Source organism: Ostrea edulis, chromosome 9, assembly GCF_947568905.1.
Source record: "Ostrea edulis chromosome 9, xbOstEdul1.1, whole genome shotgun sequence".
NCBI classification, from domain to species: Eukaryota; Metazoa; Mollusca; class Bivalvia; order Ostreida; family Ostreidae; genus Ostrea; species Ostrea edulis.
Window position 1 is genome coordinate 54622589 of NC_079172.1, and position 15732 is coordinate 54638320.

Genomic DNA, 15732 nt, shown 5'->3' on the forward strand with positions numbered 1-15732 from the left:
AAAATCAATACCACGACACATTTTCTCCTCTTGAGGAAAAGTCTGATCTGGGCCCGGTTTTTCCCCAGGGAAAATACTATGCGAGACGATATTCTATGCTGTAACACTGTCATTCCAGAGTCCGAATGTATCAACATATTTGGCGATATTCCACTTCCTGTATGAACATTTGCTTGACTCGGACAAGCGTGTACAAGTGGAAAAATTTCAATACTTACAATTTATTTCAGGTTCCATTTTTCGTAGAATCACTAAAACTCGAAGTAGTACCAGGTAGTTAAATCAGTGCATTCTCGTTGTCATCAGAAGTGGGAAAAGCTGTAGCTGTTGTTGTGGTTGAGGTATGCGATGACAGGTGCGCGCTTGAGTAAACAAGGACAAGTAAATATATGCCGATACACCGACATTTTGGGGTTAATACGTGCTGTTTAAACAATAAATGCATTTAAAACTAGTTAATCGAAAGGATTCAAAATGAAAACACAATACACACCGACCATTTAATGTTCAACATTCACGCGCATTGTATTTTGTATTGAAATATATTCGTATGTATACTTTAGATGTAAGGCTTGGCGCTGATAATGGTAAGTAATTTCCCATCACAGCCCGTGCCCTGGGGATAATATCTAATATCGATGTACATGTATTACAAGAGAAATAGAAGTAATTTGTTGTTTTACACCCCATTCCAAAATTTTCACTCATATAGAGATGTAATAATCTATATATATATATATATATATATATATATATATATATATATATATATATATATATATAATGATAAAATGTATAGCTCTACAAGGGTAAGAAGAGGAATGAAACGATAAAACACAATTAAATGACAGTATGGGATAAGATCTTATATCTGTAAAATTATCGAAATAAAATAATATGATTAGCCCTAAGATCAAGTGCTTAAGTTTTTTTTAGAAGGGGAGGATGTCGAGCACTATGCAAAGTATTAGAAATCAAAAAAGAAAAACAAAAAAGAAAATTTTAGAAAGCATTTAAACGGTCATGTAGGTAAAATGCCACACACTTTGGCTTGATGCACATTGCTGAAGGCCAAAGCCAGTGACGGATCCAAAACATTTTGATCGGGGGAGGGAGCAGTAAAGGTCAAGAGGCTGCATGCCTTGAAGTCCCGAGTGGGGGGGGGGGGGGGGCAAATGCCCCTGAATTTAAGCTACGGATTTCTGACAAAATAAGACGTATATATTCATTCTTTTTGGACATATTTGTAAGAAAAAAGGATCCTAGCTGTGCTGGTATCTAATCTCGATTAGTACACATTATTTAGGGAGCACACCAGCACTGAATCCGCCAAAGGTAACAGTGAGGTTTTTTTTTTATCGTACCAACGCCTACAAAGAAAGAAAAACTCAGTTTTTGAGACCATATCCGAAAGACCCAGTTACTACATGTATGTTAAACGTTTCTGGTTCGCTGCGGTGCTGGGATCGATAGTCGAACCCTTGATCCCTTATTTCCCTTTGATATCGTTACAAATTGTAGTGATAGACATTTCCTCATTAACCCACTGCTGTTGTAAACAATGTGTGTATGAATTTTGATGAATATAGTATTTCAATTTTAACGACTGGGAATTCGAACAGAAATGAAGTAGATCTAGAATGTAAATATAAGAAAGAAATTTCAATTTTGAAAACACATGAGGTTATGAACTGCAACGCTTCACTACGGCATACTTGATAATTATCTTTTTCTCTCTCTCTCTCTCAAAATTTTGAATGAATTAACGTCATATAGTTTGCCGTATTGCAGTAATTCGTATACCATAAAACGAAATTCAAATAGTCTAGATATTATTGTACATTCTTACTAAATCCTATTCAATGTGTAATAATTTGTAATTACAGACAAACACAAGAAAGTAGAAATGGTACTATAAAAATTGGCAACTGTTTAAAGATTGAACGTTAGTATAAAGTCATATACTAGTATCTTTTATCGTGCTTATCGTCGTTTACCTGTTAACACTTAAATATTTAGTAGTTATATTCTGTAACTTTATCTCCCCGGACCTTGTTTGATGAAGCTATTAAGCAGACTCACGCTGGTAAAAAGATATCATTGCGGCGAGCAGTTCCTAGGAAACAGAAATTCTCTGAAAATTCTCGCAAGCTCGGACTTGTTTCATCATACTTTACAGTAATGACCCTTCTTTACGGAAGCAAGTATTTTTACGACATGCCATCAATCAAGCTGTGCCTTTTCTAAGAGCCACTTTGTGGCCAATTTGTTTAACATCCATAATTAATAGGTGATAACTGCTGGGAACCGAGACGCATGACTCTGACGTTATGGAAATACAGAGCCCTCGTTCTGGCTTGCGGAAAGCCTTTCGATACCCTTATCTGAAGGAGTTTGGTATCAAACTTCATATTGCTCTTTGTTTGATATTCTTCTTTCAGATAAGCAAATATGTTAGCATGTTGCGACATTCTCATGATTCTTTCATTATTGGGTATATGCAAGATAAAGGTGCATTTCTCCATATTTGAGTTTCTACATGGCATTTACACAATGTTAACTACCAAGAAGATCTCATCAACACATTGAAAGTCCCCCGTATTTCTGAATTGCTCTGTTTTGAGAGAGAGAAGAAATATCCAAGAAAAGCACATAAATCAAAATATGCGGGTTTTATTTTAACTTATTCAAAGCTGGATATTTTGTGTGCAATATTTGTTCCAAAAAGCGATAGATACATGTATCTAATTTACTGATTAAGAAATCGAAGTAGAAAACACAAACAAGAGCACTTCACGGCAAACTTATTGCTGAAGACTGGAAAATACTATCCTTTTTCTAGATACAATTAATGTATGTATATATTTACAAAAGTGTTTGAAAAATTCGTTCATTTTCAAGTTAGCTACATTTTTATTCATTTGTACATGTATTATAAGTTGTTTGGGTTTATTCTTCCAGTACTTGTTTGTAAATGGTTAATGAAGTTAGCATTACATTTTATGACGCTAAGATGTGTTTGAAAGGTCATGGTAAAGACCAAAGGGTTCAAACAAGAATTAAAACCGGTTCCCCCACTCATTCTAGCCACACGCACTCGAACTTTTCATAATACGACGAGAAAAGGTTACAGAATTCCTGTTTGGAAAATGGTTTTGAGTGATCATTATAGAATCCCACACAAAGATTCACCGAAGGATGGGGACGTGTACCCTTATAAAATTGCGGATAAAAGTTATATATCCGGTTGGCAAGGGTCCCTTTCCAACCGAAGTCACGGCACTTCAATGGCTCTCTAAGAAACAGGGATTTCAAATATTGATTTCAAATAGCAAACGGGGACTCGGGACTCTGACTTATTTTTACAGAGTCGCACATTGAAGAAGTAAACACGTAAAAAGAAAATAGTTATACTGAAAAAGACTTGAATTTTCAAATATCCAATGAATAACCCCCCCCCCCCCCCCGAAAACAACATTGTAAATGATAAAATAATTTTTTTAACGATTTTCCCCAAACATAGCCTTCTTAAATCGAACTTGCTTTTAATACATGTATGCATTTATATATCACATTAAATTTTAAAGCGAACGAGTCCGGTGTGTATAAAAAGGTTTGCCTTATTTGGGATGAATTTATGTGAAAGTTCGTACATTGACCCTACCGATATCCTGTGGATTAGTGTTGAAACCGGAGAGATACAGCGGGAAAGAAAGATTGAAACAGAACAAATGAAAACTAAGGTGAAGTTATGATCCATAGTAAAAGCACATCTTTTTAGACTTGCATATTAGTATTATAGGTGGTTAAGTCTTTATGGTTTCTTTACCATTATTTTAACATGACTTTTTCAAGTGTATAATTGTATTTTTATTTCAACTATTGTATTTTATATCATTTGATTGTATGGCGTGGAACTTTCTTCATGCACATCATGTTTTAGATTTTAGTAATTTTACTTCACATTTTTGATGTTTTGCTAGCATTGTTTTGATATTATCTGTCTTAATGCTATCATAATTTCCTTTTACTACTTTTATAACATGCTGTATCATTTTTATTGTGTGCAGCGCTTTAGAATGACTATTTATAGTCATATAGGGCGCTATACAAATAAATATATTATTATTATGAGGAATTAACAGATATGAAATAGCTAAAAGACTGACAGACAATTTATGTTGCTCTCTAACACATCTGTCAATGCTGACATTTCAAAATTCTTGTAAAACGCTTTTTAAATTCTTATACAAACGTTTAACTTCGCTTAATCAATTTATGATGCAAAATTTTAAGATAAAATGTTTTACCGCTGGTAAGCAAATTCCCAAAAATTTTATTTTAATCATGTGAAAGTATTTTCTTCCGATTTTTTGTGTTATCTTAACTACGTTAATCATTCTATTTCTTAAATTATGTTTCGTTTTCCGTTCCGCATTTTAGCAACACCCGTGTTACCGGTGTGAGGGAGGGGTATACAACCTTGCTAAGTAGTGATATGAAGGAGGTTATGATCACAAGACTAACTTTATTTTTTCTCATTAAGAGTTGAATCAGGACAGGCTGCTGACAATAAGTTGATGTTGCATGGGTTTCAACACTCTTGTTTGAAGTCAACATTTTGCAAATTCAATTGTCGTTATAATGATCTTATTTGCAATTACAACCTATTGGCATCCCATGAGGATCCGGATTAGAATAGGTCCTCAGTACCCCTTGCTTGTCGTAAAAGGCGACGAAATGGGGCGATCCGCAAAAACCACCAGGGTCCCGTGTCATAGCAGGTGTGGCACGATAAAGATCCCCCCCCCCCCTGCTCAAAGCTGTTAGCGGCGAGTGTAGGCCTAAATTGTGTGGCCCTTCACCGGCAATGGTAACGTCTCCATATGATTGATTGAATATTGTTTAACGTCCCTCTCGAGAATATTTCACTCATATGGAGACGTCACCACTGCCGGTGAAGGGCTGCAAAACTTAGGCCTATGCTCGGCGCTTATGACCTTTGAGCAGGGAGAGATCTTTATCGAGCCACACCTGCTGTGACACGGGACCTCGGTTTTTGCGGTCTCATCCGAAGGACCGCCCCATTTAGTCACCTTCTACGACAAACAAGGGGTACTGAGGACCTATTCTAACCCGGATCCCCACGGAATGTCTCCACATGAGTGAATGATTCTCGAGAGGGACGTTAAACAGTATAAACAATCAATCAGCCTGTCGGCAGGTTGAATGCTGTCTGGTGTGTTTCATACCAATTGATAGCTGTTCTTTATATTATACTAATTTCAGCAGGATTTCTCCGTTTACCTGATGAAGATAGAGGGCTCACAGCGGGTGTGACCAGTCAACAGGGGATGCCTTCTCCTCCAAGGCACCCGATCCCACCTCTGGTGTGTCCAGGGGTCCGTGTTTACCCTGCTCTTAATTCTATATTCTTTTTTGGACTATAAGATTGATCACTGTTCGTTATCGTCACTTTCATCCGATGGAGGTGAGTTGCAATTTATTGATTTTACACATTTGCCTACATTAGGCGATATGAAGATATTAAAGAGATGCCCTTGGATCGCTAATTCACAACGATTACCTGCGTCACATTGTAGATACATATCAGTGGCGGATTTAGAGGGGGGCGCAGCCGTCGCCCCCCTCCCCCTAAAATTTTCAAATTTAAGGTAAATCGCGGTATCTTGTTTCGGAAAATGTACTAAACGATAAAAGAAGCAATAATTTCTTCCACTCCCGGAGAAATAAATGACAAAATCTTTTGATTTCTTGAATTACTTTATTGGGAGAACTTAATTTTCCCCAAAAAACCTTTAAAATTTTGGTCATTTTATTAATTTCACCTTATTAAAATGATAGAAATAGTACAAATGACTAAATAGGAGAAAATTTCCAAGCCCCATAAAATCTGTAAAACCCACTGCCTCATAAAGTGACACCCCCCGTAACCACAATTCCTGGATCCGCCCCTGCATATACATCTGTACCCATAATATTAAAGCCCCAGATGTGGCCACATTCTACCCCCCCCTTACCCCCCCCCCCCCCCGAGTCATGGTTAAAACAAAATGGAATCTAAACTATATGAGAATATTTGTATATTGATTTGAATGACTGTAGTTCTTGAGATAAAGATTTTCTTCTATATATTCTTACGTAGAGTTTATAGTCCCAATTGTGGCTTCGCCCTGACCTCGGGAATCATAAACTTGAGGCGCGGGTCCTAAACATCTATCGTCTTGAGGCGAGGGTCCTAAACATCTATTGTCTTGAGGCGAGGGTCCTAAACATCTAATGTCCCGAGGAACGAGTCCTAAATATCTAACGTCCTGAGGCGCTGGTCCTAAACATCTAACATCTAGCGTCTTCTAAACACCTAGCGTCTTAAGACGCGGGTCCTGAACATTTATCGTCTTGAGGCGCTGATCCTAAACATCTAGATTATCGAGGTGTGGGTCCTAAATATCTAACTACTCCTATAATAGCTTGTGTTAAAAATTGAGCAGTTTTTATTTCTACCCGGTAGATGGTCACCTTTACAATTCTTTTAAAATATAGTATGAAGCATCTTTGCAACAAGGGTGATATAAATTGTTAATTTGAAGACTCCTGCACCCTCGCGGCCCGTGTTAAAGACCGTCAAACATTAACCAATTTTCAAAAATCATGTTCTCTTGAATTGCATATCTATAAGAAAAACAAGATACATCATCATTAGAACAAAAAGGCCTTTACCGAAAGTGTAAATTTCAGGATCTTCGGTATAGGATTCTCACCCTAGGGCGGGGTAAAGATTGGCATATAAAATTTATGTGTAATACATTTTCTTTAATGCTATTGATACTGAATTGAAACTAAATGGATATCTAGAATTCTAACCATCCAGCATCTTGACGCGCGACTTTATCCAGCATCTTGACGCGCGACTTTATCCAGCATCTTGACGCGCGACTTTATCCAGCATCTTGACGCGCGACTTTAGCCGATTGAATACCGCGACTACTGGAAGTCTGTCCCCTTCTCTCTTCCAAGGAAGTATTTTCCGCTAGAAAATTACAGCAAATTTCTGGAGGTGGTCCTAAATATGTTATTATAGTTTATACATGTACATAGTACATTTAAGATATTCTAGTACATTTACATTTCGAATGTTTTTACGTTTGATATCTTTGCCTATTGAAATGGTAGCCATTTCCTCCATGAATGTGAACAATATGCGTATGAATCTTGATAAATATAGTACGACTATTTGAAAGGCTGAAAACATTGCGACAAAAATGAAAGTAAAATGTAAATATAAAATATAAATTTCATTTTTGAAAATACATGAAGGTATGAACAGCAACTCACTTTCCATGAAGCACTAACGCGCTAAATGAAGTGTGCAGACGTTAAGCATAGCAGTTCATGCCCTCATGCATTTTCAAAAATGAAATTCATTTCTAGAATAATTTTTCCAATATACTTTGAATCAATCAAGTTTTAAAATTAAATCAATCAAGAAAAATTTGAAGACGTGACTGAAATTTACAAATGTAGCGTTGATCATCAATCGGATAAACAAAAATCAAAAAAGAGTAAACCCGATTTAATGATTTAATTTTATAAGAAAATTTACAACATCAAGAGCTAATTATAAAATGTCTTAATTTAAAAAAACCTAGTCATTTATGTTTTTAATAGTTATTATTTTCAGAAACAGTCTTATTCCAGTATCATGGATAATTATGAGAATAAAGTTTTAATATTGCAATGTTATCAAAAATCATTTCGCAATGTATTTCAGAACTCGCTAAAACGTCATTGTTTTTCAAATTATATAACTGTTTTAATACATACAGGTGAATTACAACAAACTAATACATGTATAATAACATATATTTATATATTTTGAGAAAAAAATCCCTGCCTGTCTGCCTGCGAATTATAACCTAATATCTCCTTAGTAACAATAAACGAAATGCCAGATGGTGTGAAACAAATTCTTATTGCCTTACAAATGGCTAGGTGAGAAAAGCACTAGAGTGTTATCTGCAGACTTTCAATTTTCTTTATTTTCTGATCCTAACATAAATCTTTCATTCACAACTCAGTTGTTATATTTTCCATAATCATGAAGATTCTTGTCGCGCCTCACTGCAAGTAACACGTCAAGTGGACAATAATTCAGACAGGTTTTAAATGCTTTTAATGCTGAAAGTGTTCATTGTATTTAAAATATGAAACTCTAAACCATCATCGTATAATATAGATAAATATTTATCACTCAATATGATATGACGTCAAAGAAATAAAATCTTCTTGTTGATTTTATACATATACACATTCAATGCACACAAAATCATAAAACAACAAATACTATTACAGGTGTATTGCAAGGTACATGACAAATTCACAGGCGTGTTTGCAAAATGTTCTTATTAATTAGCAGAAGGGATTTATTTTTATCGAATATTGTATAAAAAAGGTGACAAAGTGTGGACAATGTCCGTAGTTTCGTGTGGTACTAATTTAATTTCCGAGATTTCACTTAACTTATTACGGAATTAAGAAGGCCATTCTGTAATCTCATAAAATACGTGTTTCATTTCCGGAAGAGTATTCAAAGAGCCAGACAGTACTTCATTGTGAAGATCCCCGACTTCAGACAAAACACCCCAGTACACATGCATTTAAAATTTCCCTTCGCTAATTGCAAAGAATGCGATTGTCAATTTGTAGCACGTGGAACTACACGTGCTATAAAGACAGAATAGTACATCACAGGAGAGATAAATAAAATCATTGCACAAAGTAAAAATAACGGTAGTCTAAGTGGCTGGCTAATGGCACTGAAGGGAAAATCATTCGCTGAGTTTCTCCGTTAGAATGAATTCTTTTGCCATCCTTAATAAGCAGTGTCACATCCGCCTTTTTGGCAGCGTTTAAACACGATTGTTCTTGGATTTGTCGCCGTTTTGTCTTGTATCGTCTATTTTGAAACCATATTTTGATTTGTGTCTCAGTAAGTTTTAAGGTGTTGGCCAAGTCGGCCCTTTCCGGTCCTGACAAGTAGCGCTGGTGTCGGAAACGGCGCTCCAATTCAAAAACTTGCGCATGCGAGAAAGCCGCTCTTGATCTCTTCTTCCTTGGTTTACAAGGTGTCAGCTGTTCGATTTGTACATTGTCTTTTCCTTCATTTTTCTCTGAATTAAAAATGTGATTGTAGTAATATTCAGGAAAGAGACAAACGTAAAATGTGATTGTAGTAATATTCAGGAGACAAACGTAAAATGTGATTGTAGTAATATTCAGGAAAGAGACAAACGTAAAATATGATTGTAGTAATATTCAGGAAAGAGACAAACGTAAAATGTGATTGTAGTAATATTCAGGAAAGAGACAAACGTAAAATGTGATTGTAGTAATATTCAGGAAAGAGACAAACGTAAAATGTGATTGTAGTAATATTCAGGAGACAAACGTAAAATGTTAGTGTAGTAATATTCAGGAAAGAGACAAACGTAAAATGTGATTGTAGTAATATTCAGGAAAGAGACAAACGTTATTACATTTATGAGACAGCATTTTTTCATAATACATTCTAAGTATAGATATCTAGATGTCAGGCATGCTAGATTGATATAATAATTGAACATGTTCTGGCATAAGTATAAAAAGCATTCCGTATTTATAAGATTCTCTTTAAGTGGTTTATTTATAGTCTCGTGCTAACTACAAATCAACTCTGATAAAACATTTCAGGTCTTGAAATAAACATTTAACTAAAATTAACTGTTGATGCATGTACTTGGTTGCAGTTTTTGCAGTGAATTCGAAGGGAACACGTAATCAGTGACGCCATTCTTACAGAAATTAAAAGTATTCGTACATATGTTCACCCCGTGTTAATACACTGTGAATACAGCAAATTAACATTTTATGTGTATTGAGAAAAGTGCTCTCATAGCCTATTGTTTCTGTATATGTAGATATATTTGAATAAAAGCCGTATAGATAATTGTACTTCCTATTTATAGTTTTCATACATGAACACTTATCAGTAAAACAGCCAATCGGAACAAAAATCGTAGTGTAAATCGTGATTAATAGATTTCAAATACATTTCATACATACGATTTTGTAAGAATTCCCGGTCTGATTGCGTGGAATTGAAACTACGATTTGATAGACTTGATTCAACATCTGACGACCACACAGGGACCACATGTGACGTACTGGACACTTCAGAATCTGAATCCGAACCTTCGACATCAACGCTGTCCTCCTCTACCGGACTGACAGAACTAACGCTCAGGTCGACACCTTTAATAGAAGTACTGTCCTCCTCACATTTCGTCTCCTTCTTACCACGTTTAGAAAATAAACTTCCACTTAAAATATTGTCAATTGTAAAGGGAGTATTTTGATGTCCCTGCATATTACAGATAGTCCGATTTGGTAAAAAAATTTCACAAGGATCGTAAATATTTTAAATATTGTCCCAAGATATTTTAGAAGCATATTGTGTATTGCATATTTATTTTCAGCAAATGGCTTTAACCACGCCCCCTTGCTTTATCTGTGTCCCGATTGGCTCCATGATTCACTAAAAGGCTTTTACACAACGTTTGAGATAAGATGGAAAGTGATCAAAATCCAGAAGGGTGAAAAAGTTTCTAAACGTCGAGATTTTAGTTTTTTCCTTCCCAGACCATTTGGGATCGGGTCTGCTGTGGCCAAAAAGTAAAATAAATATAAATCATTTGAAGATCGTGGGATGAAAGTTAGTCAGCAGACAAACTGGGTCTATAATGAGAGGGTATAATTCAAAAGTAGGAGTTGTAATGGATTAGTAAGTGTTGATTAAAGCTCTAATCCTGCGAAGGTTAATTTGTTTACAATGTGAAGAGTTTGTTCGACAACAGGCACAGCATGTGATATAAACAATTTATCTTGGAAACAATTTACAGAATTTCTCTGTGTATATTTCTAACTTGCAATAATGAATATATCTGGACAAACTTTCAATCCCATTCCTCTTAGCGTTGTTTGGACAAATTAGCAGCTGTCGGTTTTCCTGTTTTCAAAACTTCTACGAGAAATAAAAATTTGATGGTTATCTGGTTTTTGAAGGGGTGAGGATATTGTAAGACTTATATCTACATGTGTCACTTTGATGGACGTCTAAACGCATTAATTCCAAACGGCGAGTGCCGTGTCGCTGTGTCAATAGATTATCATCTAGTGTCAGGTCATTCTGCGGTCCCGACCCATTCCGACGAATCCCGAACTCTAAGACACGAGGGATCGTAGATTGTCCTGTGGGGTCAGATAAGAGCTACACTGCTTCTATAATAGGCACTTCTGGCTTTATTTTAAGTGATTATTTTTATCAATGAGAATCCACATTTGAACCAGCCCATAAAATGCACTTATATAAATACATGTGTACTGTATATATATGTAATTGTGTGTGTGTGGGCCCATTTGAATTATCGGGTTCTTTCAACCATCCATATTAACTTAATTGATATGCTTTGTCTAGGATGTTATTAAAATCATTGTTTAAAGAATGAATATTTCAATAGAAATATAGATACCTCCCAGTGTATACAAAGACCAAATAGACGACACGGGTTATGTAATATATTAATCCGTCCCAAGATATCAGAACATTTTCAATACTCAAGTAGCTTGTGTCCTTTTTAATGACATTTTGTGATAACTTTACCTGAATAAATTAAACGGTGCAGAATTCTTTTGTGGCTGTGTTCTGTGGGTGGGTTATAGTAGTATAGTATACCCATACTGCAGTGTGTGAGTGTGTTCTGTGAGTGGGTTATAGTAGTAGAATACACATACTGCAATGTGTGAGTGTGTTCTGTGAGTGGGTTATAGTATACACATACTGCAATGTCTTAGTGTGTTCTGTGAGTGGGTTATAGTAGTAGAATACACATACTGCAATGTGTGAGTGTGTTCTGTGAGTGGGTTATAGTATACACATACTGCAATGTCTTAGTGTGATCTGTGGGTGGGCTATAGTATACACATACTGCAATGTGTGAGTGTGTTCTGTGGGTGGGTTATAGTAGTAGTACACACATACTGCAGTGTGTGAGTGTGTTCTGTGAGTGGGTTATAGTATACACATACTGCTGTGTGTGAGTGTGTTCTGTGAGTGGGTTATAGTAGTAGAATACACATACTGCAGTGTGTGAGTGTGTTCTGTGAGTGGGTTATAGTATACACATACTGCAATGTATGAGTGTGTTCTGTGAGTGGGTTATAGTAGTAGAATACACATACTGCAGTGTGTGAGTGTGTTCTGTGAGTGGGTTATAGTAGTAGTATACACATACTGCTATGTGTGAGTGTGTTCTGTGAGTGGGTTATAGTAGTAGTATACACATACTGCAGTGTGTGAGTGTGTTCTGTGAGTGGGTTATAGTAGTATAGTATACACATACTGCAATGTGTGAGTGTGGTCTGTGAGTGGGTTATAGTAGTACACACATACTGCAATGTGTGAGTGTGTTCTGTGAGTGGGTTATAGTAGTAGTATACACATACTGCCATGTGTGAGTGTGTTCTGTGAGTGGGTTATAGTAGTAGAATACACATACTGCAGTGTGTGAGTGTGTTCTGTGAGTGGGTTATAGTAGTAGTATACACATACTGCAGTGTGTGAGTGTGTTCTGTGAGTGGGTTATAGTAGTAGAATACACATACTGCAATGTGTGAGTGTGTTCTGTGAGTGGGTTATAGTAGTATAGTATACACATACTACAATGTGTGAGTGTGGTCTGTGAGTGGGTTATAGTAGTAGAATACACATACTGCCATGTGTGAGTGTGGTCTGTGGGTGGGTTATAGTATACACATACTGCCATGTGTGAGTGTGTTCTGTGAGTGGGTTATAGTATACACATACTGCAGTGTGTGAGTGTGTTCTGTGAGTGGGTTATAGTAGTATAGTATACACGTACTGCAATGTGTGAGTGTGTTCTGTGAGTGGGTTATAGTAGTAGAATACACATACTGCAATGTGTGAGTGTGGTCTGTGGGTGGGTTATAGTATACACATACTGCAATGTGTGAGTGTGTTCTGTGAGTGGGTTATAGTATACACATACTGCAATGTCTTAGTGTGATCTGTGAGTGGGTTATAGTATACACATACTGCAGTGTGTGAGTGTGTTCTGTGAGTGGGTTATAGTATACACATACTGCCATGTGTTAGTGTGGTCTGTGGGTGGGTTATAGTATACACATACTGCAGTGTGTGAGTGTGTTCTGTGAGTGGGTTATAGTAGTAGTATACACATACTGCAATGTGTGAGTGTGTTCTGTGAGTGGGTTATAGTATACACATACTGCAGTATGTGAGTGTGTTCTGTGAGTGGGTTATAGTATACACATACTGCAGTGTGTGAGTGTGTTCTGTGGGTGGGTTATAGTAGTAGAATACACATACTGCAGTGTGTGAGTGTGTTCTGTGAGTGGGTTATAGTATACACATACTGCAATGTCTTAGTGTGATCTGTGGGTGGGTTATAGTATACACATACTGCAATGTGTGAGTGTGTTCTGCGGGTGGGTTATAGTAGTAGTACACACATACTGCAATGTGTGAGTGTGTTCTGTGAGTGGGTTATAGTAGTAGTACACACATACTGCAATGTGTGAGTGTGTTCTGTGGGTGGGTTATAATATACACATACTGCAATGTCTTAGTGTGATCTGTGGGTGGGCTATAGTATACACATACTGCAATGTGTGAGTGTGTTCTGTGGGTGGGTTATAGTAGTAGTACACACATACTGCAATGTGTGAGTGTGTTCTGTGGGTGGGTTATAGTATACACATACTGCAATGTCTTAGTGTGATCTGTGGGTGGGCTATAGTATACCCATACTGCAGTGTGTGTGTTTTCTGTGAGTGGGTTATAGTAGTAGTACACACATACTGCAATGTGTGAGTGTGTTCTGTGGGTGGGTTATAGTATACACATACTGCAATGTCTTAGTGTGATCTGTGGGTGGGCTATAGTATACCCATACTGCTGTGTGTGAGTGTGTTCTGTGAGTGGGTTATAGTAGTATAGTATACACATACTGCAGTGTGTGAGTGTGTTCTGTGAGTGGGTTATAGTATACACATACTGCAATGTGTGAGTGTGTTCTGTGAGTGGGTTATAGTATACACATACTGCAATGTGTGAGTGTGTTCTGTAGGTGGGTTATAGTATACACATACTGCAGTGTGTGAGTGTGTTATGTAGGTGGGTTATAGTATACACATACTGCAATGTGTGAGTGTGTTCTGTGAGTGGGTTATAGTATACACATACTGCAATGTGTGAGTGTGTTCTGTGAGTGGGTTATAGTATACACATACTGCAGTGTGTGAGTGTGTTCTGTAGGTGGGTTATAGTATACACATACTGCAATGTGTGAGTGTGTTCTGTGAGTGGGTTATAGTATACACATACTGCAGTGTGTGAGTGTGTTCTGTAGGTGGGTTATAGTATACACATACTGCAATGTGTGAGTGTGTTCTGTGAGTGGGTTATAGTATATACATACTGCAATGTGTGAGTGTGTTCTGTGAGTGGGTTATAGTATACACATACTGCAATGTGTGAGTGTGTTCTGTGAGTGGGTTATAGTATACACATACTGCAATGTGTGAGTGTGTTCTGTGAGTGGGTTATAGTAGTAATATACACATACTGCAGTGTGTGAGTGTGTTCTGTGAGTGGGTTATAGTATACACATACTACAGTGTGTGAGTGTGTTCTGTGAGTGGGTTATAGTAGTAGTATACACATACTGCAATGTGTGAGTGTGTTCTGTGAGTGGGTTATAGTAGTATAGTATACACATACTGCAATGTGTGAGTGTGTTCTGTGAGTGGGTTATAGTATACACATACTGCAATGTGTGAGTGTGTTCTGTGAGTGGGTTATAGTATACACATACTGCAATGTGTTTGAGTGTGTTCTGTGGGTGGGTTATAGTAGTATAGTATACACGTACTGCTGTGTGTGTGTGTGTGTGTGTGTGTGTGTGTGTGTGTTCTGTGGGTGGGTTATAGTAGTAGTATACACATAGTGCAATGTGTGAGTGTGTTCTGTGAGTGGGTTATAGTATACACATACTGCTGTGTGTGAGTGTGTTCTGTGAGTGGGTTATAGTAGTATAGTATACACATACTGCAATGTGTGAGTGTGTTCTGTGAGTGGGTTATAGTATACACATACTGTAGTGTGTGAGTGTGTTCTGTGGGTGGGTTATAGTATACACATACTGCAATGTCTTAGTGTGATCTGTGGGTGGGCTATAGTATACCCATACTGCAGTGTGTGTGTTTTCTGTGAGTGGGTTATAGTAGTAGTATACACATACTGCAATGTGTGAGTGTGTTCTGTGAGTGGGTTATAGTATACACATACTGCAATGTGTTTGAGTGTGTTCTGTGGGTGGGTTATAGTAGTAGTATACACATACTGCAATGTGTGAGTGTGTTCTGTGAGTGGGTTATAGTATACACATACTGCTGTGTGTGAGTGTGTTCTGTGAGTGGGTTATAGTAGTATAGTATACACGTACTGCTGTGTGTGTGTGTGTGTGTGTGTGTGTGTTCTGTGGGTGGGTTATAGTAGTAGTATACACATACTGCTGTGTGTGAGTGTGTTCTGTGGGTGGGTAGTAGTAGTAGTATACACATACTGCCATGTGT

General features: G+C 37.1%; 1 protein-coding gene across 1 annotated transcript; it reads right to left on the minus strand.

Moving 5' to 3' along the window:
- Positions 1 to 7812: 7812 nt before the first annotated feature.
- Positions 7813 to 10552, minus strand: LOC125659078 (homeobox protein Nkx-2.2a-like). Its single transcript, XM_048890625.2, has 2 exons — positions 10123 to 10552; positions 7813 to 9191 (listed from the first exon to the last, which is right to left on the minus strand). The coding sequence occupies exons 1-2, from the start codon at positions 10424 to 10426 to the stop codon at positions 8788 to 8790; spliced, it is 708 nt and encodes a 235-aa protein (XP_048746582.2). The 5' UTR covers positions 10427 to 10552; the 3' UTR covers positions 7813 to 8787.
- Between the last annotated feature and the right edge of the window lie 5180 nt (positions 10553 to 15732).